The 25,490-nt window shown below is 55.6% G+C and overlaps 1 protein-coding gene across 8 annotated transcripts in view; it reads left to right on the top strand.

The window, feature by feature from the left end:
* The window catches only part of EPN2 (epsin 2), a 52,257-nt gene that overhangs the window by 6,764 nt on the left and 20,003 nt on the right, over window positions 1-25,490 (top strand). For 4 of the 8 annotated variants that reach the window (XM_027974817.2, XM_027974815.2, XM_027974816.2 and 1 more), the window contains exon 2: window positions 19,854-20,615. In XM_027974817.2, coding sequence (XP_027830618.1) covers window positions 20,021-20,615 — 595 coding nt within the window. In that variant the 5' untranslated portion in view covers window positions 19,854-20,020. Of the gene's footprint in view, window positions 1-10,575; window positions 10,759-13,890; window positions 14,069-19,853; window positions 20,616-25,490 lie in introns of those variants that run through there. The other 4 variants (XM_042255726.2, XM_012185795.5, XM_042255727.2 and 1 more) reach the window with 2 other exon arrangements.

Here is a 25,490-nt window from a genome sequence, read left to right as displayed (position 1 = left end):
TCACTTTCCCAAGGTTTGAAAACTGCCTACGGCTCCCAAGCCAAGGGGTGAGATAAACAGCTATGTGTCAGTACCTGCCCTGTGCTCTTGGGAGGCCCTGGAGGTTTGGACTCGAGTTGGTTGTTTTGTAAACTCTGTAAGACTCTGGGGTGAATACATCCTGAGAGCTAAAGGTTGCTAGCTAGAGTCTGTCCCCTTCTCTGTGTCTGCCTCCCCCAAGGTCATGGCAATCAAGGAATGATGATGGGCTGAAAAGTTCACATTTTTACTTGAAAGTACGTCCTCCCTGAGTGCCTGTTTGATACCCAGAGCTGTCATGGGGTATATTGGGAAATGGATGATCAGAGAAATAGCTTTTAGGCCACTTTCTGAGAGGCAGTCGGTTGATGCAGAAGTATGGATGTCAAGTCAGGGCGGTTCCATGACCATAGAGCCAATATCCGAGGGCAGCGTCAACCTGCGGGAGTGCCGCACAAGGTCTCTGAGGTCAGAGCTGCGTGTTTGTGAGAAGCCATGGCTCCCGCCGCCACTAAAGAAAACTGTTAGTGAGGCAGAAGCTGGTGGTTTGTTGAGTTGTGATTTTGATTCTCTGTTAGGAAATCAAAAGTGGAAAAAGTCTGGAAGAGTCAGGGAGAAGACAGGATCACAGATGGACCTGGCTGGACAGGGAGCCAGAAGGCAGACGGGGGGGCGGGTGCCTGGCAGGGGTGTGGTGTGCGTGTGGAGGGGCTATGGAAGCAGCCCTGCCAGGCGGATGCCTCCTGAGAGCAGGGGCGGCCACTGGCTCCAGTGTCGGGGCGCCCTCGGGCAGGGCCTGCAGCGTGGCTTAGTTCCTGTGGGTGAGGGCCTGGCCAAGCTGCCTTCACCAGACTGGATGGGTCCCAGTTCCAGAGCCAGCCCCAGGGTGTGTGTCAGGGTGGAGAGGCCGGAGTTCCACTATGTGGAGGGGGCTCCTTGTCGCCTTCTTGCCACCTAGGAAAGTGGCTATCAATTCCCTCGGAGCCTGCAGTTCGTATTATTGGCTGCACCTGCAGGTCACGTGGCCTGAAAGCTTTTCAGAATGCCTGTGATGGGGCTGCACCCTAGGCCGTGGTGAGGGAGCCAGTCGTGTTTTCAGACGTGCTCTAGAGCAGTCTGATGGTGTGTGTGGGCTGCGAAGCTGAACTGTGTGCTCAGGGAGCTCCGGGAGTGTCAGGGATTGGGGTAGGGGGGTCGTCGAGGCTGAAGCCAGAGGGAGCCGGAAGCCTTTGCAGTCATGAGGTGTGGGGTGCTGGGACCCTGAGCCCCTGTCAGCTGCTGTGGATGGGCTGGGAGGGAGGGGGCAGGTTAGGGGAGTTGTGCCAGAGGAGGATGGCGGGTGACCACCTGGCTGCAGAGGGTTGCCGTTCAGTCACCCGGGGAAAGCGGGCTGGGTTAGCAGAGTTGGCAAGGTGAGAGCAGGAGGAGAGACTCTGGCCCAGCTGCTTGGTGACCTCCTTCAGCCTGGCTCTTAGCCATGTCAGTGCAGCTGACACCGCTGGGCCAGCCTGGAAGCCAGGTTCCTTCCTGCACCCCTAACTGTGATGACCACAGCAGACACTGCTTGTAAAACGTAGAACTATACTTCTGAAAAGTAATTATACTAGATAGCTGTAATTTAGAACTCCTTATTTAGGTAGATACACTTTATTGATTAAAGGTCAGAAATAAGGTTTTACCCGGTGTATTTAACACATCACAATATCATCATTTAAGGTATTACCAGAAAAAAATAGTTTTCAGTCCAGTTTATTCAGTTCTTAATGTTTACTGAACACACGTGTTATATACTACGGGTTAGGAATACATACATGATAAGATGTAAGTTCCTAGGAGGGAAAGATTAGGAGGTTGTGATTAATATATACATACCACTATATATAAAATAGGGCTTCCCAGGTGGCACAGTGGTAAAGAATATGCCATCAGTGCAGGAGATACAAGAGACGTGGGTTTAATCCCTGGGTCTGGAAGATCCCATGGAGTAGGAAATGGCAACCTGCTCCAGTATTCTCGCTTGAAAAATTCCATGGACAGAGGAACCTGGCAGGCTACAGTCCGTGGAGTTGCAAAGAGTTAGACATAACTGAGCATGCGCGTGCACACACACACACACACACACACACACACTATATATATATATATATATATATATATATATACACACACACACACACACACACACATAAAATAGATAGCCAACAAGGACCTACTGTATAGCACAGGGAACAATACTCAGTATTTTGTAGTAACCTATAAGGGAGAATAATCTTCAAAAGTATACACACACACTACTGAGTCACTGTGCTGTGTATCTGAAATTAACACTGTGTTGTGAATCAGTGTTGTAAATACTCTAGTTAAAAACAAAGGATGTAAATTCCTGCCTTTCAGCAGCTGATGGTCTGCAGAGAGCGGCTCCTGACGTGGAAGGTAGTGTCAACTCCAAGAGAGAGACGTTTAGAACGTGTGGGCAGACGCCTAGAATGAACTTGGGTTTCAGAGAGGAGATGGTACATAAGCAGAATCTTGAAGGAAAAGTGGGAGTTCTAGGGGGCAGAGGACCCCAAGCAACATGAACGGGCCATGAGAAGCCCTGGGTGAGATGTCAGGCTCACTGAGCCGGGAGGGTGTGGAGGAGGCAGGCCGGGGCGTGCGAGGAGGCCCCCATCAGCCTGGAGTCCACCCTGGTTCTCATGTGGCTTTGGCGGCAGGGGGCACCCAGTGCTCCCCCTGACCTCTGATCTGAGCAGCTCTGTTCCCTCTGAGCCTGGGGAGCTGGAAAGAGCTCCTGTGAGAAGAGGTCCTCTGCTGTTTGAGACAGACTGAAGTGATGTCACTGCTGTGGTGTGTTGGGCACACCCCGGGGTGACTGGGAGCGGGTGCTGGAGGCTTCCCTGGGGACCTGGAATGCCCACACTCCTTTCTTTTGTCGCAGAAGGTGGGGCTGGAGGGGGCTCCCTCCTCTCTGGGAAGCTGGTTCCTCGGGTCCGGGCCGGGCGGGGCAGTGCTCCTGCCTAGTGAGCAGGTCCCTGGGGAGAGGACTCCTGACAGCCAAGCGGCTCTGTTCTCTAGAACCCCTGGAGCCCTGTGTGACGACATCGTCGGGGCGAAGGGTTGAGTTCTTAGCTCAGGGCATGTGTGAGCAGCTGCTGTGTGCCAGACTTGGAGCTGGGCACCCACCACGTGCACCAGGCAGAAATGGTCTGTGGGCCCCATCCAGCCTGCTGGTGCTTTTCGTTTGGGTTGTTGGTGCCTCTCTTTCAAGATTGAACTTGGTTGCTGTATCGGTTTCTTATGGGTGCTGTAACAAATTACCACCCGCACAGTGGCTTAAAGCAACAGGGTTCTGCAAGTCTAGTCCATGTGGCTCTTTGGGTGTAGGCAGGGCTGGCTCTTCTGGAGGCTCTGGGGAGCTCTGTCCCCTGCCTTCTCCAGCACCTTGCCTCGAGGTCCCTCCTCTTCAGAGCCAGCAGCTATAGTCCCGTCCCTCTCCCACTGTACCCTCTGACACGGCTTGCCTGCCTCCACTTGTACTTTAAGGTCCTTTGTGGGTACATGGAGCCCCTGGATAATCCAGGGTCCTCTTCCCTATTTTAAGGTCATCTGATTAGAGACCTTAATCGCATCTGCTGCTGTAATTCCCCTTTGCCACATAACCAGGATTAGGATGAGGGCATCTTTGGGAGGCCATTATTCTGTCTACCCCAGATGCCAACATGAAAATCAGGAGATCTTACATAGCAATCCAGACTTGCGGCTTCATTGACAAATCAGAACACTTGGCAGCCAGGGCCTGCCCCGTTGCCTGGCAACCCTGGGTCAGCGCCAGGGTCGGCGCCATCTCTGGATGGGGTTGTGTGCGCCAGCTCCTCACAGCCCCCACCCCTCCCGTGGTGTCCACTCACCTCCCTTCATGGCCTGGGCCCTGCTCTGGGGACTCACGGCCTTCTACGGGGTACTGTGGTGGCAGGTGTCTGCTCAGGGTGGCAGAGCTTCCTGCCTCCGTCTTCTGTGTCCCTATGAGACCCCCCTCCCTCCCCTGCAGACCTCTGTCCTCTCCATGCCTCCCTGCTGACCCAGGCTCCACGCTCCAGAGCCTCTCTGGTGCTCTTCTTGGTGGGGGTGTTTTTTCACCATAAGCTTGTCTCCTGTCCCTTCTTTCCATGCTGGTACCATCCATCTTCCGTCTTGCATTGGCGTCTGTGAGAAGCAAGTCTTTCTAGTGCACTGTTAGAGCAGTGCCCATCGAGTCAGGACCACACAGCAGCGTTTTGTTGAACACCTGCTGTGTGCCACGTGCTCCCCTAGACTCTCGGAATGCAATGGGGGTGGGTGGAGGGAGATACCTGCCTTGCCTCCCCTGTACACCTAGTTCTGGAAGAGGGAGCAGGGACAGGTGAGCTGGCAGTTAGTTGCAGCATCAGCTCCTCCTGCCTCTCGGGAGGGAGGCTCTGGCAGCGTCCTGTTCCTGGTCCCTAGCCCAGAGGTGAGCTCCGTCTGGTGTGCCGGGGCTCTGGAAGAGGCACTTTGGTGACTGACCCCCGTATCTGCAGACATTGCTGGGACCCCAGCTGATGGCTGCATTTGGGACAGGCACTTTGGGGGCCCTCAGCTAGCAGTGTGAGAGGCCAGGCCAGACACCTCTGTGCGCTGCTGCCCGGTGACCTGGCCTGGGCCTCTGGTTATTTTCCAGGAGCCCTTTGGATGCTGCTTGTGGCCAGGTCTGCCTCCGGGTGGCCCTGTGCTGTTGGACTCAGGTGGAGGACACCTGGAATTTGACAGCTTAGAGGCATCTAGTTCTTTTATCTACACAGAATACTATGCAGCAGGTCAGAGATCTTTGGAAACTTGCTTGAAAACAAAGTAAGACTTATCATTATGGAGGGTTTCCAGCTTATAAAAATAGAATAGTTCAGCTTGACTGTTTTAATCTAGGCTCTTCTCCTCCCCCTGCCAGATTATTTCAAAGCAAATCCGAGACTTGACTTTGTTGATAAGTACTTCAATGTGTATTGCTCACAGATGTGGACTCTTTGGGAACTTATTTTTAAATAAGGACTGACCACCAGCGGTCTTATTCTGAAGTTCATACTCTCTGGGTTCAAAGCTGGGTTTTTTCAGTGGTAGCATAACAGCCATCTTTATACAAAATCTTGATATGGGTTAAATTTTATTAGCACTTCTATTAAGGCAAAACAATGAGAGTTCAGCTGTCTTAATTATTATTATTTTTTAAATAAAATAATGCAAAATTTACCATGGTAAATGGACCTGAGTTTGAGCAAACTCTGGGAGATAGTGAAGGACAGGGAAGCCTGGCATGCTGCACTCCATGGAGTCACAAAGAGCTGGACACAGCTGAACAACAGCAGCAACCATTTTAAAGTGTAAGTCCTCAGCGGCATTAAGCACTTTCACGGTGTTGCACAGTCTCACCTCTGTCTGGTTCCCAAGCTGGTCTCATCACACCCTGAGGAGACCTGCACCCATCAGCAGCCGCTGCTCCCCTCCCCACCCTGGCATCCATGGATTTGCCTGTGCTGGGCAGTTGACATGAATGGAACCATGTGGCATGTGGCCTTCTGTGACTGGCTTCTTCCCGTCGGCATCCTGTCTTCCAGAGTCACCCCCATGGTCGAGTGTCAGTGCTTCATGCCTTTTATGGCTGAATAATATTCCGTCATGTGGACAGACCACAATTTGTTTGTTCATCTGTTGATGGACACTTGGTTTGTTTCCACTTTGGCAGCGATGAGTAGTTGCCGCTTTAACTTGTCAGTGCTTAATTTGAACCGTGGTGATATGGTGTGTGGATCAAAAAGAAAATGTCACCTGTGAGGGAGCAGGAAGGTGCCTTACCCTTGGCTCCATTGGTTTTCACACACGCATTTAAAGATGCTTGCTGCTGAGTGGGACGCGCGTCCTGCAGACGCGCACTGTGCTGAGTGTCCCCCTCAGGGCACCCAGGCCCGCGTGGCTGCCATCCAGCAGGCTGCTGATCAAGGACAGGCCCTGCCCTTCCCAACCTGAACAGCCACAGCCGTGGGTCTGGGGGTGGACGGTGGCAAGGGGGTGGTCTCTCATGTTCTCTTGGAGCCATCGGTATACGAATGCCTTTCCTTGCTTTCCCAGTGAGACGGTCAGAGTCAGTTCCCTTGTGGCTTCATGACTGCATGCTGAGTTCAGGATGGCTGGTTAGATACATGGCTGTCAGCTGGACCATGAAATGATTCGGGAGCATGGTGTACATGTGGGCGTTGATTTCTGGCAGGAGTTTATTTCCAGTGAAGAGTCAGTGGCAGCCCAACTGCTGACTGTAGGTCAAGGGCTGCCATGCGGATGCAGAGGGGCCATTGTCCACTTCATAGGGGTCTGGTCCTGGTGTTGGGAGCACGTTTCATCTATGTCACGCTGTGTGTCCCCTTATGAGGACATGAGGGTGGGGTTCATCTCAGGCCCCAGGACAAGGAGAAGCTTCTTCTGTGACTCTGGTCTGTTTTGTCTGTAGACAGTGTGAGTCATCTTTCCTTGGGCCACCAGGAAGCTCAGCTCAAAGCCAGTCTCTTGGCCCAACCCTGGTGTGGTCTGCACTTGGGTTCTAACCTTGCTTTCTGGCCCTGCTTTTTTTTTTCCTCCCCCTTCTGTTTCCCTTTTGCCTTGGTTTCTTCATTCACTCGCCCGCCGTCCGCTATGTCTCCTGGCTTCCTCTGAGCCAGTGATTCTCAAATGCTTGGCCCCCATCACCTTTGGTTCTAATTATTCTGGGTGGGGCCTGAGCATAAGTAAGTTCCTGAAGCATGCCAGAGATCCCAACACAGATCCCCCTTACAGGTGGGGCTTGTGAGCCACTGCTGTTGGCCGTTTCCCTTCTTTTTAGCAACAAGGCAGGAAACATAGGCAGAAAGGATGGAGTTGGGGAGGACAGCCGACGCAAAGGATGGTGGCCTGAGCTCAGAGAAGCAGTCACGTGGATCATGTAGCTCCTGGTGGCCTTCTTGCTGGTGGAACCAGTGGGAGCTCTCTTTGGCCAGCCTTGGCCAGCCCGCAGAGGCCCCACCTCCTGGACAGACTGGGGATGAGCGGCTGAAGAGTTTGCTCTGAGGGCTTTGGGCCTGCCTGGTGGGAGCGTGGCTGTGTGACAATGTCTCCGGGCTGTCCAGGACCCGAGCCTGTGTGTGGGTCTCAGTCATGCTGCCATTTGCTATGGAATGCAGTTCTAGAGAAGACCAGTAGATAAGAAGGCATTCATAACAGGGTCTGTGCAACTAATCTGACCCTGCCTGTGTGTTAAAGGAGCACTCTCCCTGCTCTAATTGAGAGAAGGAATAAATTATGACCGAAAATACGTTCCTTCTTGATTTAAAAAATATTCTGTATTGGCAGGAGAGTAAAGTAAGTAGCATAAGAAATCACCGTGTAACCTGACTGCAAGGCGTTAGGTAGATGTTAATATTTGATGAAAGAGAAACAAATGTTTTCTTTAAACAACAAAACCAAACCCTTTATTATTTCTTCCCTCTCACTCCCTCTTCCCAGGTTTTTTTTTTATTAGGTTCTTTTGACTTTGAGCAAGAATATTGGTAACTTTTTTCCCTCTTCACCATCTGATTATCCGTAGTTTTTCCAAAGACTAAAGCCAGCTCTGATAAAACATATGCGCTGACCGAGTGTCTTCAGGCTGGTTCTCCTCCGTGCCATGTCTCGGGAATGTTGATGATGCCTGTCTTAATGGTAATGAAAGAAAATGTGGGAAGTTCATAAAAGTAGGAAGGGCCAAGCGGGAACTAGCCTTGTCACTGTAACTGCAGTTAATGTTTTGGTGTATTTTCTCTAAGTTGTTTGTTTAGTGCCCAGGGGTCTTTGTGGCCTGTGTGGCTGTCGCGGGCTGGCACAGAGCTCTCCCTCGGTGGCTGAGCTCTTCCCAGCTTGTGGCTTGTCCCCCGCTTCCTTGCTGTGGGTGTGGGGTCTTGTGGCTGAGAGAGAGCACTGCTGGGAGTGAGGCTGGGGAGTGAGGGGCTTATTCAGCAGTTGGATGTGGAGGGGGAGGAGGAGACCCTGACAGGGAGGCTGTAGCGGGTGCTGGGATGGGGTGTGTGGGCAGGGTGGCCTGCAGGGAGGAAGACTTTGGGGCTGAACAGTGGAGCGGAAGACTGCTGGCTCTGCCAGCCTCAGAGACTGTGGAGTGGGCGGCACCCCCGGGCAGAATCAGCTGTGGCTTTGGGGCTCAGGTTGCCCTTTACCATGTAGTTCAGGGAGTGGCTTCTCCCAGGGCCAGGTGCCTGGGTGCTGGGTCTTCGAAACCTTCCCTTCTGGGCTGGAGTGGTGTCCAGCCTGTCATCCTGGGTTTCTGAAGGAACCTCCTCCCTCACTGAGGTCAGGTTGGTTTATGATGAGTTGGTCGTGGGTAGTTTATGCCTCTCCTTTCTGGAGGCTCTGGAAGAGAAAGCAGGCCCATTCTTCAGGAACGTGTTTGCTTGGGGCTTACCAGCTCCCTCTGTTCCAGTCCAGGCTGTGGGTCCACGGCTGTGGGTCCACGACACGTCAGTGCTGAGTGAGTTCCCTCTGGGGCCCTTGGTGTGGATGTGCTTGTGCCTAGCCTGAGCCCCTGTGAGCAGCTCTGTCATGCTCGGGAGGTGTCCCCACTTCCCTGCCTGCCTGGCTGGTTATAGGCACCTCCGGGAAGGAGGTCCTGGCCTCCCGAGAGTGCGCATCCTGTGAGGGCGGTGGGCCTGGTGTATGTGTGTGGGGTGGGGTGGGGGTCTGCATCAGTGATTTGTGGCATTACTCTTCCAGCCAGTGGATGGTGAAGAAATCTATGTGGTAGACCACTAAAGGCTATTGGGAGGAAAGAAAAGGAAAATTGGGTTAAAACTAGGAGAAGGGGAACAAATATTGTCTTCTTTAAAAGGAAGAAACTTCATTGGCACACTGCTTCTGAATCAAGCTCTCAGAAATAAAAGATGTTTAAAAACCTGTGCCATGAGGCTCACAGGATGTAACCTGGAATCCATCCCCCAAGGCCTCCCGCCTCCCAGGAGGTGATGTGGAAGGGCCAAGCACAGTGCCCAATGAACTGGTGACTTCTGAGCATCCAGTCACTTGAGAGAGAAAGCCCCAGGCCAGTGCAGCTGGCCTCTGAGGGCCTGTCCGTCCCCCTGCAGCTCCACGTCTCTCTGTGTCTCACTGAGGCCAGGGCAGGGCCCGGCAGGAGGGTCCAGTTTCGTCGCTGGCCTGCAGGGCCAACCCCAAGGGGCCCTCTCTGTGCCTGTACTTCCTTCCTTGTTAAGGCTGTATGGGTATACCACGTTTTGTTGTTTATTTACCCATTCATCTGTGAAGGGAAGCTCTTCTCACTGGCTGGCTGTTAGGAGCGATGCTGCTGTGAACTCCAGGGCTACGTGCGTGCTTGGGCACCTCATCCTTTCTCTTTGGCGGAGACACAGGCTTCCGCGTGCCCCCCAACCCCCCGCCCCACGCTGTGGGGAACTGGCCTCTGAGGTGCTGGATGCAGAATGTCACACCTCCCTTCTGCCATGTTTTACTGGCTAGGGCCATGGCTGATCCCTGAGGAGTGGGGAACACAGTTCTGTTACAGGCCCAGGAGGCAGTGGACTAGAAGTCGTTGGTGCACAGAAATGATGACCACAGTGGGGGAATGGGTATCCTGGGCCCAGGGGAGGGGTCACTGCAAGGTGGGGCTCCCAGGTGCAGATTACCTGGCACTGGTAGGCCCGCCTTGGAAAATGGTTGGTGGAGAGACTATGAGTCCTCCAGGAAGCAGCTTAGAACATGTGGTGGTCTTCAAGGAAGGACCTGGGAGCCTCGCGTAAGTTATGTTCGGGTCCTGAGGCTGAGGAGCTGGCATTGAGCCTCCTCGGCAGGCACTGCCTCACTCACCCTTTCTCCTCTCCTGTGAAGTGCTTCCCTTGCAGGCTGGGGCATATACTAAGCCATCAATAAATTCAGCGGCCACCTCGGTGAGTTTGGCAAGCAGCAGCCAAGCCTGCGGTCAGTGAGTGAGCGGGCCGGCCTCCCCAGGTTTGGTTGGCTTCCTGTGAAGCACAGGTGTGCCGAAGGACCCAGTCCTCCCCCTGGTCGTCCCCGGGCTGACCGAGGGAGCAGGAGGCTGGTGGCCAATGAGGCAAGGAAACGCCTCTTTCTCTAAAGTGGAGTGTTCTCTGGGCAGATCTGCGTGTGCACTGTCATCCGTGCTGGGAACTCCTATATTATTATTTTCCTCAATAAAGTAGGACAAAGGCAACATAAACGCTGTTTGAAGAGAAGTATTTGGCTAATGGAGATAAAGCCAAAAGGAAAATAACAACTTTAACTTCTTTTTGGTTTCTGTGTTTTGACATTCAGCAGCATACTTCTAATCTTTTAAGAATTAAAAAAATTACATGGTATGCCAGCCGCGGTTTGTTTCTGCTTGTTAACTTTAGTGTGAAATTGACTGAGTGCCGCCTTGCCAGACATGGGCCTCTCCAGTCCTGCTTTTCTCCTGGCTGGGGGAGGTGCCCAGCGGGACCGAAGAGGGTGTGGCAAAGGCCTGCAAGCAGCCGAGCAGCCGTGGGCCCCGCAGGAGGAGTGAAGGGTCTCCCCTCCATCCACTCAGATCCTTCATGGGGTCATCTGTCGGCTTCCAAGGCTGCTGCTGCCATTTTCCTGAGGAGGAAGCAGATTAGCGAGGTGACGAAAACGTGGCATGGGGCAGCTCTCTCTCCACTCCAACTCCTGGTAATTTTTAACCCCCAGCAGCACCACAGCCTGTGTTTCCACACCCCGTGAGACGTTGGACGTTGGAGGCCGTGGACTTGGGTGTCGGGTGAGGGTGTGGGGAGCAGCCGAGGCTGGGGCAGCGTGGGAGCAGGTGGGGTTGAGTCACTCCTTCCCGGGGCAGCTGTGTGCCCGGCTCCGCGCCAGGCCCTGTGAGGCAGCCCCAGTGTGCAGACAGTCGGGGCCTCTGTCCAGAGGCCGTGGGAGGAAGCGGGGAGAGATGGGGGAGGCCGGAAGCGCAGGTGGCCTGCAGGGCAGCCGCAGCAGGTGGGGGGTGCTCTGCAAGGCTGACTGGAGGTGGGGGGCGGCGGTGATGGGCTTGGTGCTGTGCCACAGAGGCCGGCCCCCCGTGCAGCAGGTCTGGAGGGCTGAGGGCCCCTCACTGGGTGTTGGAGCTGTTTGTTGGCATAACCAGGCAGAGAAGTCACAGCCCTGCCAGCCTGAGGCTTGGCTCCTGCTGCCTCCTCTGGACTCTGCATCCCTGTTGGTTGGCATCACGCCCTGAATCCCCTCAGCTCCTCTCCCCTGCACCACAGGACGGTTCTCCTGTGTCTCCACCCCTCTCCTGGCCCTTCTTGGACGTCACTGGTGGCCGCTCACCCCCTTGTGGCTTGCGCTCCATGCCCGCCTGGGTTCCCCCAGCGCCGCCCCGGCCCTTGGCACAGCTGCCTGAACCATCTCTGTTCTCTGTGCTGGTCCTGCAGCACCTCCAGCTTCATTGTCTTCACTGTTGCACGGCCTCCTTCCTTCTCCTGAGGCGGCACACCCTCCCCACCTTGACATCCTGTGTCCCTGCATTCCGCCGGCAGCCAGGCGCTGTGGTATGGGCGTTTGCCTGCTTCCTGCCCTTCCCCCCCTCCCCAGTCTGCCTGCTGTGACTCCATCAGGAGCCCCGCCTCCACCGCGCTGCTTCTCTGCCCCCAGACATGCAAACCCACTCCAATAGCTTCAGCTGCAGCAGTGTTTCTTAAAATAATGTTAAGTGGAAGCCGTTGAATGTTACTCATCTTAAAGAGTTTTTTTTATCCTCAGAATGCCATGGTACCTTTGGTGGTTCCTTCGAAAGTGAAGCTGAGAGCTGCCGGGTGACCCAGCAGCTCTCTTCCTTGGCACCTGCCCAGGCGAGCTGAGGACACACATCCACACAAAAACTCACACGCAGAGTTCACAGCAGCATTGTGCATAAAGGCCAAGGCATGGAAACAGTCCAGGTGTCTGGCTGATGAGTGGGTAAATAAATGTGGTCTGTCCATACGCGAGAAAATTACCACAAAAAGGAGTGAGGTACCGATAAATGCAGTATAAATGAACCTTTAGAATACTCTGAGTGAAAGGAGCCAGACATAAAAGGCACATACTGTGTGGCTTTGCGTGAAATGTCCAGAGTAGGTGAGTCCACAGAGACAGAAGGCAGCTTGCTGGGGGCTGGTGAGAGGAGGAGTGGGTAGTGATGGCCGATGAACAGGGTCTCCTGGGGGATGAAAACGTCCACTGCAGTGATTGTTACCCAACGCTGTGCGTGTATGCTAAGTCACTCAGTTGTGTCCGACTCTTTGTGACCGCATGGACTGTAGCCCGCCAGGCTCCTCTGTCCACGGGATTCTCCAGGCAAGAATACTGGAGGGGATTGCCATACCCTCTTCCAGGGGACCTTCCCGACTCAGGGATCGAGCCCACGTCTCTTGCGTGTCTTGCATCGGCAGGCGGGTTCTTTACCACTGGAGCCACCTGGGAAGCCCGTCCAGCACTGTGAGGACCCTAAATTGAAAATATGAGTTGCCTGCTTTAAAGTGGGGAATTTCACCTTAATAAAAACAAATAGACCTCCTCTGCCCAAATGCCATAGCATGATGCCCGATTTCACGTATGTGATTACCTGATGCAGGTATTTGAATGTAGAAGTAGATCGATTGAGGGGCTTCCCTGGTGGTCCGTCTAGTGGTTAGGACTCTGTGCTTCCACTGCCGTGGCCCTGGCTCAGTCCTGGTTAGGAACGAAGATCCCACAAGCTGAGTGTGGCCAAGAACAACATAGATCGATTCGAAGAAAAATATTAAGCATACAGTAATGCAGCTTATATTAAGAATTAAAGAGGAGGATTCCTAACACAGCGCCTGGCACATCAGAAGTGCCCTGTGAGTGTTAACCGTATGACTCCTACTTGAAAGGTTTGACAGAGATCTGGAAGGGGAGTAGCGAATCGGCAGGTGCAGATTCCTCAGTGCATGTGGCCCCCAGACCTGCCCCCCGCCTTGCCACCTCTTCCCCTCATGCCCATGGCTCCCCTCTGCCCCATTCTCCCGCCGCCCTGCCCCAGGGGCACAGGTGTCCCACTGGCTGTCCCGACCTAGGTAGGGGCGGGGGCTGCGTCCTGGGCTTCCCTGTGGGCATCATTCCTTGTATGTCCAGCGTGTGAAAAGTATTGGCTAAACCCTCCGTCTGTCTGTGCCTTGACAAGGAAATGGCGTTACAAGAGAGAACAGCAAGGACACTTGTAAAATGCCATGCAGACATCGCTGTGTGCCCTGCAGAGCAGCAGCTCTGCTCTCGGAACAGGGTCTAGAAGCCTTGGTGCACGAGTCTCGGGGACTCATGTGCACACACCAGCACTGTTCATGATGGCAAGAAGGTGCAGTGGGGCCAGTGTCCCGGACAGACGAGGGGGTGGGTATCGGTGAGCACAGGCACTGTCACATGGCAGGGACACGCAGCACCATGGACGAGTCTCAGAGCCTCAGTATCGACGCCAGGGCAGATTGTGGTGGTTGGATGATGTTCATGGTAAGACTATCTTCTTTCTTGAAAACCATGGGATCGCGGAGCTCAGAACCCAAGCTGTATGCGGGGTGGGGTGGGGAATGGGCCTGGGTGACAGGCGTGTCGTTTGTGCCCACACGGGGCTGGTGTGTACTCTTGTGTGTGCCCAGCAGCACATACGTCATAAAAATATAAGAGGACAGAGCGGTGCCTGGAAGACCTTCTCCGGGCTGACGCTGACATTTGAGAGTCCAGTCAGCGGTGCAGAGTAAATAAAATCCTGGGAACATATCCAGCAGAGGAGGAAGGAGGGAAGTCGTATTTTTATTCTGAACCAAAAGAGGAAGTTTACCTTTCGGCACTGAGACTGGTTTTTTTCCTGGTGGTACTTCAGACGACGGCTGTTCTTAAAGGAGTAATCAGAGCTCTCGGGTTGTTCTAGCCCATGTGGCTGCTTCAGCAGAAGACGCAGCAGTCACTGAAGAGGTCCTAACCTCCCAAGAGGTTTCTTAAGGTGTGAGTTCTGTCAGCTGATGTTTATATCGTCTTGGAGTCTCTGATGCACAGGCTTCTACCTGCCAGCTTTCCTCCTGTTGCCGTCTGTGGGGCCTGACGCTTTCCAGGGCAACGCTTTCTGGGAAGAACCTTAAGGGCCCCTCCTTGGTGGGCCATGTTGGAAGGCGCTGGGAATGCCGGGGGCCTGTCCCAGGATAGCACTGCACCGCCTGGGCCTCACGTCCGCACGTGGGCAGAGGCTGGCCCTTCAGTTCCAGCGTCTGGGCTCCTGCCGCTTGGCTTGCAGAGCTGGAGACGGGCTGAGCAGGGGCAGGAGGGCGGTTATTTCTTTCCTGTTTCACTGCCTGTTTAGCACCTGACAGGAGGGGCCTTCAAAGCCTCTGGATTCAGTGAGGAAAGATTCACTATTCTCATGGTAGTGTGGAGTTTGTCTAAAGCCAAACAGACGAGATGAAGAGGATAGGACCAGAAGCCAGAGGTCTTGGGGCAAGTCCTGATCCTGCCACATGCTGGCATGTGGCTCAGGCCAGTTTCTTACCCTTTCTGTGCCTGACTTCCTCACCTGCGAATTCTTGCTGAGGTTCAGTGAGCAGACGCTCTGGCATGCAGTCAGGGCTGTTAGGATTCTCCAGCGTCTGTTGAGAGAGCCTGTGCTATTTTCAGTTTCTATTCTGAGCCTGTTCTGTTCGGGTGACTGCTAGCAGCAGAGAGTTAGCACATCTGAGGCCTTGTTGGAAATGCCAGCCACACAGGAGAGGACTCGTCCCGGGTGTGACAGTCAGGAAGGGGCTTGTGGACGATGCCACCTGCCTGACCGAGAGGTGCCTTCTGCCCAGTGTGTTCTGCCTGGGCCCTGCTGCTTCTGTAGGCGTCTCCCCTGCCCTGGACTGTGTCCCCAGGCTGCCCTCGAGGTGCTACTGAGAAACATCCTCAGAGACACACTCTGCGAGGACGCAGGTGTCTGGACCCGTGTCAGCGCTGAGCAGCAGCTGTCCCCACCTCATCACCTGGTCTGCTCCTGAACCCAGGCTGGTGGGGTGGCAGGGCTCCGCTGTCCGTGGGACTGCCTGGGTACTATTGGCTGACATGGCCCATCCACCCCTGCCCTCAGGTTCTTTGTTGTGAACTCTTAACCACGTGGAGTGGTTTTATATGTTCACTGAGCAGAGTGGCTGCTCTGACCCCAGCGACAGAGCCCCGAGGGAGACTGCTGGGGGACTGGCCCAGGTGAGCCCCGTGTCTGAGGGGGAGGGGTGGGGTGCTGTCTGCCTTGTTCAGCTTCCCTCTGTGCCCGCTCACTCAGCCTGCATCAGAGGAGCCTGTGTTGAGGACACGTGGTGGAGATGGGGAAGCAGCAACTGGGATGAGCAGGAAGGTGTCCCGCATGGAGAGGTTCTGCCCACAGTGGGAGCTGGTGACTTGAGAGAGTGACCGTGGCCCTCATATCTCAACTGACAGGAAAGAGGCAGTGGGGCAGTGGGGCAGTGCCAAGGGAGGCCGTGGGAAGGGGAGCAGGCCGTGCTTGAGACCGGGAGAGTGCCAGGGGCCGAGGGTGCACCCGTGCTGGCCCTGGAGGAGCTCACTTTCTGGGTGCGCTGTCTTCTGGGCTCTGGTCCCCCCTGCAGTTCGTGGGGTGGGCTGCAAAGACCTCAGCCACACTCCCCAAAGCCCATGGGAGCCCTTTGTGCCAGGGTGGGTCTGCAGTTACACTGCCTGGAGGTGCCTGTCCTCACCCACGGGCTTGCTCTGGGCAGCATCTTGAGCTCCTGAGAGAGCAGCAACGGGCAGCTGCTGTGCCTGAAACCAGGCCCATGTGGTCCACAGCTCCTCCTCCCCCGGCTTCCCCTCTCCTGCTGGCTCCTCAGGACGTGGCCACAGCCCAGCGCTCAGCACCACCACAGTGACCAGCCAGGTCTAAATTAAGCATGAATCCCTGGGAATTCTGTATTTTCCCATGTAGCTCTGTTCTTTTCCCAAAATGCCTCAAGCTGGAAACTTCTGCTGATCAAACACATTGCGGGCCTGCCCTGTGTGCGGGTGGGTGGGTGTGAAGCTATCGGATGCCCCCTTCTGTGCCCCAGTCCCTGGGTGGCATGGCCACTGGCCATCGGGGGTCTCTCTCTGGTGGTAGAGTCACTCAACGTGTTGGAATGGAGACTCTGGCCCAGGGGCCACAAGCTCCTTTCTTGGAGGGGGGCTGAGTTCCAGGGGCTCACTCCACAGACCTGGGAAGCCCCACAGGCCAAGAGAAACATCCACCAGTAGGCTTGTTGCCAGAACTCCAGCCTCATGGTGGCTGACCTGGACCTGGTCTGAGGTGGGGGCTCCTGTGACACCCTGGGGCTGGCAGGAGTTGAGCCCTTGTCAGAAAGGGGCCTCGGGACGGGAGGCTAGGCTGGGTGTCCGATCTGCTCTGCCATCCAGGAGTGGGAGGCTGGGCCTGGCCTAGCCCGAGCCCCGCTCTCCAGGCCCCTGGCTCTGTGTGCTGTCTGGTTTCCAGCAGGGTTGTTTAAGAACGTTGTCCCTGGTTGGCCATTAGCAAAACTACGTGGAAGAGTGGTGGAGGGGAACACTGAGGGATTCTCTGTCCTCTGCTCACGCATCCAGTGGTCCAGGCACCAGTGTTTGGTGCTCACGCCTCTCCGGGAGGTGCTGCTCGTCACACCACCATTTCTAAGTGACTGTGTTGTCAGATGGCCAGAACTGTGTCTCCTGAGCCTGGTCCTTGTTTCACGCCGTCTTTCAGAATGACTGCATTTCAACACCCGTGTAACCTGTAGCCCATCTGCTCTTCCTAGAGACTGAACAATCCTCCATACTGGTAAAGAAAAGAGGGATTCCTCACGTGTGTTTTCAGTGCTTGATTTCTGCTTTTAGAAAAATCACTAATGTGGTCATTGGAGGCTATCTGACATCGAATTTGAATTTTCCTGTGCTTGTTCCAAGACTGTCATGTCTTAGGAGAAGCCCCCAGGTGGCTCTTTCTTTTTAAGGGGACAGGGGTCATCCAGTGTTGGGGGGACAGTCAGTCCCCCTGCAGCCACGTAACTGACACCCGGGGCTCTTCCTGTACTGTGGGTGCTGTCACTGTATCTGCTTTACCATCTCAGAGTTAAGAGGCTCAGATGTTTGTTTTTGAAATTCTTCACATACATGAATGCAGAGTTTTCTTAAAGCCCGCTTTTGGGATAGAGATAAAAGATTTGATTTCTCTGCCCACCGAGGAGTCCTGGAACACAGATGCTGCATTCAGTGAGTGAGGCGGACGGCCCTCAGCTTCCCTGTGGGTGTCGCCTGCCTGGAAAAAGTCACAGGAGGCCGCCAGATGTAGAGCAGGAGCTGCCATCTGTGGATCCTGTTAGGTTTCGGGAGAGGAGAGATATTTGCTGCCGTTCCCTCATAGCTGGTCTGGGTCCCTGATAATGATCCCCGATCCCTGAAAATACCCCCAGGTGGGGGTTTAGTGGAGACCCCAACCATCAATATCTTCTTGACACCTGGCCAGTTACGTCCCTGTCACAGAAGGGATGGCCAGGACTCACGTGGGCTTTGACCAGGGCCCACCTGGGGTCTGGAGCCATGAGGGCTGCTTCCTCCCGCATCTGGGACTCTGGATTGGGAAGGAATTTCCCCACCCGACTCTGCAGGCTCTTGAACACATTTTTATGGAATTCTTCTTGCCTCCAGGGGCATCACTCTAGCCTTGGAATTTTTTGTTTGTTTTTTTAGTGTTGTTCTATTTGCTGTTTTATTCAATCTACTTGTAGTCTCCACTGTCAGGCAAATTCTGGTTGTATTTTCAAATGTGCCAGAATTTTTCTGCCCCAGCTTGTCTTTGGCAAATGTGATCCAGCTTTATGGTCATCATTATAGACTGCTCTTGAGAAAGAGTCCTGATCCCAGACTCTGGCTGGGTTGCCTGCATGTTGAGGGCCAAGGGACGCAGCTCCTCGGTGGTACTGGGCCATGGCTCAGCTGTGGCTAAGGGCCCGTCCTTCAGGCTTTGTGTGTGTAGACGGGCTGTCGCCTAGGACATGCGGCCGCGATGGCTCCTGCAGCTGCAAAGTGCAGGGCAGGGGAGCCTGCCGAGCCCCAGCTAGGTGACAGACAAAGTGCTGGGCGGCCCTGGGGCTTCAGGACCTCGAGTGTGACCAGTGATGCTGGAGCCTTTGCTCTGGGAGCCAGAGCTGCTCTGGAGGCCCCCTCTGAGGCCCATCCTGTCTGGCGGCCATGGATGACCAGCCTGGTCACGTCGCACGTGCAGGTCCCCGCAGAGCACCTGGCCCTGCTCCTCGGACACACTGTAGAAGGTTTGTAAGAGCCGGCCAGGCAGGGGAGTCCACTCTGCCCACCTCCTGCTGAAGTCCTGCATCTGCAGATGAAGGCAGAATTCTTGGCCTGTCTGAGGGTGGAGAAGCCTTGCTCACCAAGCAGATGTGCAGTTGGCACCAGGATGATGGTTACAAGCCGCTCCTATTTGACTGAATGTGAGGGGTGGGCATTTCCTTTGGCTTCCCCACTCCTGACGCGTGCTGGCAACTTGTTTCTGAGGCTGGGATGTTAAACTGGTAGAGGCTGCCCGCCCATCGTTCCTCTGGCAGAAGCAGCAGCGTGAGGGCCCTTGTGGGAGGAGGGAGAGCGCCTTCACCAGGGGGCCTTGGTCAGCGACCTCATGGCCCGGAAGGAAGGCTCTCCGTCTGCACCGGGGGAGGGGTGATCCTTACCCGAAAGGAAGGCTCTTTGTGAGCATACAGTGGGACAGCCTGGCCCAAGGCCACCCGGCTCTTTCCCAGGCCAGAAGCTCAGTGGCAGCTGGGGGTGGGGTGGGAGTGGGGAGCTGCAGGTCCTGGGCCCCTTCATTCTGTAGGAGAGGTGTCACCTGGCACCACTTCACTTCCAGTCCCCGCCAGCCCTGTCTCGTCCTCTGAAGAAGCCCGCTGAGGGCTGCAGGGAGTGCTTTCCTCGCTTACATCTGTGGCCCATCGCCACAGTCGAGTTGCCCTGGACTTGCATCCTCAGGTTGCCGCGCTCACCTCTGTCCCCCACCAGATGCCTTCCTGGGGAAGGGGCGCTGTTTTTAACTTGTGGCAGCAGCATTTATATCGCAGTGCTGGGTGTTCACTGGCAACCAAACCAGGTGGTGTCCCCCACACTGGACCAGCCTGTGGCCAGAGGCGTAGCCTTCACTCTAGCTCCGCAGGTGTTCCTCCCCTGGAGAGGTGTGTTTGTGGCAAAGGACTGGGTGGACCTGTTAATGTGGAGTCCTCAGCTCTCTTCTTTCTGAGATGAGGAAACTGGGCCAGAAGCAGTTTATTTGTAAGGTTGTATCAGTGCTACATAGCTTGTGCCAGATGCTGGAGGCTCCGAAAGCCCAGTGGGGCCTCAGCCCTGGTCTCAAAGGGGTTGAGAGTCTCTGTAAGCAGTCAGGAGAAGAGGGTCAGAGAGAGTCTCTGGAGCCAGTATAGATGGCATGAGGTTCTTCTAGCGGGCGTCTGGCAGGTGTGGCAGAGCATATCCAGCAGAAGTGGTTTGAAAATAGACCAGGAATTACAGTGTTACTCCTTTCCTTCCAGAGGCTTAAACTTGAGTTTAACCTGTATTGGTTATTAATGTGTAGTATTGATCTTATCTTAGTTTTGAAGGGAAGAGGGCATCCTTTTTGTCCTCGGGGGTTGGAGGATGTCCTCTCACCACCCCAGCTGGCCGACCCCTGCCTGCCATTTACAGAGAGCCTGCTGTCTCGGGAGCTCACACATAGTAACGTTTGTTACTTCTTTCTCTAGGTCATGGCTTCCGGCTTCTCAGACCTGAGGCTCCAGTAGAGGAAATGACCGTCAGGGACCCTGCTCCAGACCTGTTACAGAGACTGAACCTCTGTGGGGCACGAACCTGCTGGAGACGGGGAAGCTTCTCTCTTTGAAGGGATCTGCACTTGTCACAGAAGGTAAAGATGACGACCTCGTCCATCAGACGCCAGATGAAAAACATTGTCAACAACTACTCGGAAGCTGAGATAAAAGTGCGGGAAGCCACCTCCAATGACCCATGGGGCCCGTCCAGCTCCCTGATGACAGAGATCGCAGACCTGACCTACAACGTGGTGGCCTTCTCGGAGATCATGAGCATGGTGTGGAAGCGGCTCAACGACCATGGCAAGAACTGGCGGCACGTGTACAAGGCGCTGACGCTGCTTGACTACCTCATCAAGACGGGCTCAGAGCGCGTGGCCCAGCAGTGCCGCGAGAACATCTTCGCCATCCAGACCCTGAAGGACTTCCAGTACGTCGACCGCGACGGCAAGGACCAGGGGGTCAACGTGCGTGAGAAGGCCAAGCAGCTGGTGGCCCTGCTGAAGGACGAGGAGCGGCTTAAGGCCGAGCGGGCCCAGGCCCTCAAGACCAAGGAGCGCATGGCCCAGGTGGCCACCGGCATGGGCAGCAACCAGATCACCTTTGGCCGGGGCTCCAGCCAGCCCAACTTGTCCACCAGCTACTCGGAGCAAGAGTACGGCAAGGCCGGGGGGTCGCCGGCTTCCTACCATGGCTGTGAGTAGTAACCCCCATGCTGGGCACCGGGCTCAGCCAGACTCATGGCCCCTACCTTCCCGCTGCTGGCACCTGGCAGCAGCCCCTCAGTTCACCTCGAGTTACTGTTACAGAGGGGCTCCTGGCCTGGGGTCCCAAGACCCTCTGCTTCTCGGTGCGTGTGGGCAGGGCAGGCCCAGAGGATGGATTACCTGCTTCCCCCTCAGGCCAGGGCTGAAGCGAAGGGCCTGGCTGCCCGCAGCAGCAGGGGATTGGCTGTCCCGGAAATCTGCTCTCTTTTGTCTCATATTCAGTGTCGTTCTGAAACTGGGCTTCGGGTCTCCTGGCCGGCCCAGCGTCTGTTCTCCTCGAGCATCACTGGGTGAGGCAGTGAATGTCCGCCTCTCCCGCAGAGGGAGAGGCCAGCCTCCTCCCCGCCTCTGGGTGGGGGTCCTTGCTGGTCCGGTCACGCGGCTGGCTCCGTGCTTTCTGGGCTGCTCTTTTCTCGCTTTGCGTGTTGGAGATGCTGGGTCTTTGCCCGGTGTTCAGGAGAGATGCCAGCAGAAGTGGCATTCAGGGCCTGACGGAGGCTGGCTAGGGAGCCATGTTGGCATTCTAGCTGTTCATGGAGATGGGCCCTGAAATGTGCCCCTCTGCCTTCTCATTGCAGCCCTGGTAGCCTGCAGGGTGAGGGACACAGAAATTGTGCCTCTGGCTGAAAACAGAAGTCCAGGTACCCCTACCCTTTGCTTTTGGAATAAGTAACACTGTTAGCATAAGAAAAAATTTCAGGCAGCTGCTTGCAGTTTGACCCCCTGTTGGCCTTGCTTATTTAGTTTGGCAGGTTTTGGTTTGTCGTCGCCTTGCCACTCGTAACATTTGTGTTGAGCAGATCTGGACAGTGGGGTCGGGCTCCCGCCTCTGGGATTCTCAGCGGTTGTCAAGCTCAGAGGCCAGCATTCCTGTCCAACTTGTAGTTCCTGTCGTTTCCCCACCTAGTTTGGATGACTCTACTCAGGCAAAGCCTGGGACCTTGGTGAAGCCGCTTAAAAGAAATGGAGCATGCAGTCTGGGGCTCCAGGGGCTCCCCTACGCTAGGTTGATAGAAAAGGAAGATTGCCCTTAAGAAGTGAAGTCGTATGTGTCCCTTATGGAGCCCTTCTCCACCAAGAAAGGCCGCTGCAGGTAGGCTGGGCTCCAGGCTGCCCTCCTCTTTGGAAGTGCTCACGTAAGGACCCTGGGGGCTGCTTTTCTCCTGTCTGCCTTTTGAGGTCATTGCCTCTGAGTCCCAAGGACTGAGGGTAGGAGCGGAAGCCACGTCCCATGCATTGAGTGAAGACTGTTCCGGGGCTGGGAGGAGGTGGTGGGGCCTTGTGTCTGGTCCCGTGGCCTCAGCCTTCGCCTCCCTGCCCAGCGGCCCTGAGTTGGCCCACCTCTGAGAGCCCAAGCTTGAGCTGCATGTTCAGAGTCTGTTCGCGGGGCCTGGCCTTGTCTGTCCCTCTAACGGCGCGCGCGCGCGCGCGCGTGTGTGTGTATGTGTGTGTGTGTGTGTCCCTGCCCCACAGCACCCGAGGCCTCGCTGTGTCCCCAGAACCGCACTGGGCCCCCGCGGGGTCAGAGTGAGGAGCCGCTGCCGAGCCAACGCCCGCCCTTCCTGCTGCGCCGGGGGCCACCCTCCTGCCCGGCCAGTGACCCGGCCCAGCCCTGCCTCTCTTGGGACCCCGCAGCCCACGGTGGGAAATGCAGGCAGCCTGCTGGGTATGCTCCTGGTCGCCCAGTACAGCCAGCTTTCTCCTTGCCTCCCGGGCCTCAGGGCGGCTCCCTCTGCAGCCCAGCGCCAGTCCTTCCCTCTCCCGGGAGCCCTGGCTATCCTGCGCCCCTCTCCACACCCCTCACCCAGAGGCCTCAGGGGAGCCGCTGTTTGCTTTGCATGAGGCCTGGGTGGCTGTCAGGCTCTCCCAGTCCCGCACCCTGCGGGATTGGAGGTGTGCTGGCGGCAGCCCCAGACATGGGGAGGACCAGGCCCCTGGGCTGGACCTCTGGTTTGGTCCTTGTCCCACCGGCACACCCAGCCGGGAGCCATCCTCCATGTTGCAGTGATGCGGGCGGGTGAGCAGAGGACCAAATGGGGTGGATTTTGCTTCTCAGTTCCCTGCTGTCCTTCCTGAAATCCACGGGACTCGGGACCCTGGCAAGCAGAGAGTTGGCTGCCCAATCAGTTGTAGGTTGCAGTGTTTGGAGGTCTCTGACTCAATGGGGATGGAAGTGAGGCTTGCTTTAGGGGTGATTACTAGCTCTCCTGGACAACCTTCAGCTGGTGTGGGCTACGCTGAAAACAGATTTCGCCGCAGCCTACAAAGAAGTGCGCTCAGTCCACTGCCTTGGCACCTGGGCCCACCACAGAGAACGCCTCTCCTCTCTCCCTGCGTGGCTCTGACCGGGGCGGCCAGCAGCCATGGAAGTGGCCCCCTCACTTGGGCCTTGTACACCTTGTGGCCACCCTGCCAGTGCTCTTGGGATCACTGTGTTGAGTTCTGGGCCCATTTTCCCTCACCCGCTGAGGGAGTACTGGCTTTGGTGCAGGGAGGCAGTCAGAGTGTTTCAGAGTGACACTTCCGCTGGTCCCCAGTGCCCCCGAGCCTGCCTGTTGAGTACCTGGGGCCCCCAGCTCTCCTGGGCTCCTTGCATTCAAAGCCCCCAAGCCAAGGCCCACAGGTGCCCCCTCAACTCAGTGCCTCCACACACTGCCAACAAGTTGGTCAACCCACAGCCCACACTGCCTCAGCTCTGGGGCTAGAGGTAGAAATTAATGGTAAAATGAGTGAGTTTGTTTTCCCAGAGTTTCTCAAGTGCTGGATGAGGTTTGGGCAAACCAGTGATACGTGGTGTCACCGTTCTGGGTGCCTTCCTCTCTGTGTCTCGTACCCTCACTGTCACGGGTGATCCTTTCTGAGCACCTGCCTGATGCCCAGTGTGAGGCGAGAGCTTCCCCTGGGCCCTGGGGATCTGCCTTGAACATGCTGGCTTGGAATGCAGCATGGAGGGGTCACCCTGACTGGCCTCGTGAGACGCAGCGGAGATCCAGGCCAGGCCGTCAGCTCAGCTCGTGTGGTGTGCTGTCTCCATCAGTGGTTGTCTCAGGCTGGGACACTAGCCCTCTTTTCCTTTTCTTGACACTTAGCCTTTGGAACTACATTTTGTGGGCTTTTCCAGAAACGTGGAAATGTGCCATATCTTGAGGCTTTGAGTCTAGAACATCTGATTCTTAAGAGGTTAGATTTTGTTGGTAGTGAAGGCTGTTTCCAACTTTGTAGGTGCCCTTTCTCTGCTCCCTGAGCTGCTGGCTGCCCAGAGCCCAGGCACACATCTGACAGGCTGGAGTCTCGGGGTGGGCGCGGGCATCGTGGTCGTGCTGCTGAGTTTTCTCGGAGGCTGCAGCCTGTCCAGTTCAGGTTCTTCCTCCCGTCCCTCCAGCTGATGACCGGTAGCCGTGCCCTTTGAGAAAGTCAGAGTCAGCAGGCAGTGCGCCCATGGGTCTCCTCCCGCGGCCTTCTGGCAACTTAGTGACGAACCCCATCGGGCCAGTGTGCCTGTGGCCCGCTTCTCCACGTCTAGGTGGTAAGCTCAGCATGGGTGGCACAAAAGAAACTCTGCTGGTTTTCTCATTGTAAGATAATGCCTGTCTACTCCTGATCATGTAGAAAGTGCAAAAGGAAGACGGACACACTCCGTGACCTCCTTAGACTGCTGATGTTCCCGTGTGGGGGTGTCCTTCTGAATGTTTTTTCTAAGCGCATGCTTTTCTAGGCCTGCAGGTTTGTTTGGATCCCTGCCGTTTCTATCACGACGTCGTCACCCCAGCTGCCAGGCCTCTGGGCACAGGCAGTGGTGGGGCCTCGTCATGGCCATCTGTCTGGGGAGAGCCGGAGAGTTCTTACTCTGAGGAGGAAGCGAGGACCAGATCAATACCCATATCCCCCACAGCCAGCTGTATGGACAGACCTGGAACTGGGTCTGAAGTATGTTTTGTGGGAGCAGAAGGAATCTAATGTTTTATATTGCATACATGGTAGAACAGTGTTACACACGTGTCGTTTGTAACAAAGCACACATCTCAGAAGGTTACAGCATTCATTTGCCCAGGGCTGGCTCTGGGCAGTGAGAGCTCATGGTCCGCAGATGAGGCCTGGCCCTTTGTGGGCCTCCAGTTCGGGAGAGGGTGGGCACCTTGACGGTGTGCCACATGGAGTGCCCGGAGGGGGCCGGGCAGGCGAGTCAGAGGCTGTTCTCAGCCTGCCCGCAGTGGGCGGGATGCAGCGGCTCAGAGGACCCCTCAGCTGACTCAGATAACTTGCTGTGCATTTCCACATTGCTGCACAGTTGCACTTGACTGCAGAGGTTAGAGCTCGGGTGGGTTAGGGTCCGTGGAGCAGGTTGAGGTGGTGCTCTCTTCCGGTTTTGCACATCCCCTGTGCTGTCACAGGCTCTCACACAGCGCCCTGCCTGAGGGACACACTCTGAGAAGGGACCGCGCGGATCACAGTCTCCACCCTGTCTGAATTGTATCCAGGTTCTCACAGTGTGGTAACAATGTGGTGAATACCTTTGGGCAGAAGGCTGCTTTTCCGAGGAGTCTTGATGTAGAATTGTCTTGTCTTCAATGTAGAATTCCAGGAAGTGAGGTTAGTGGACAAGTGTGTTGAAAAGTGAAAGTGAAAGTGAAGTCGCTCAGTCGTGTCTGACTCTTTGCGATCCCATGGACTGTAGCCCACCAGGCTCCTCCGTCCATGGGATTCTTCAGGCAAGAATACTGGAGTGGGTTGCCATTTCCTTCTCCAGGGCATCTTCCCGACCCGGGATTGAACCCAGGTTTCCTGCATTGCAGGCAGACGTTTT

The sequence above is a fragment of the Ovis aries genome, chromosome 11 (genome assembly GCF_016772045.2).
Source record: "Ovis aries strain OAR_USU_Benz2616 breed Rambouillet chromosome 11, ARS-UI_Ramb_v3.0, whole genome shotgun sequence".
NCBI lineage: Eukaryota > Metazoa > Chordata > Mammalia > Artiodactyla > Bovidae > Ovis > Ovis aries.
This window is presented reverse-complemented; position numbering and strand designations above follow the sequence as displayed.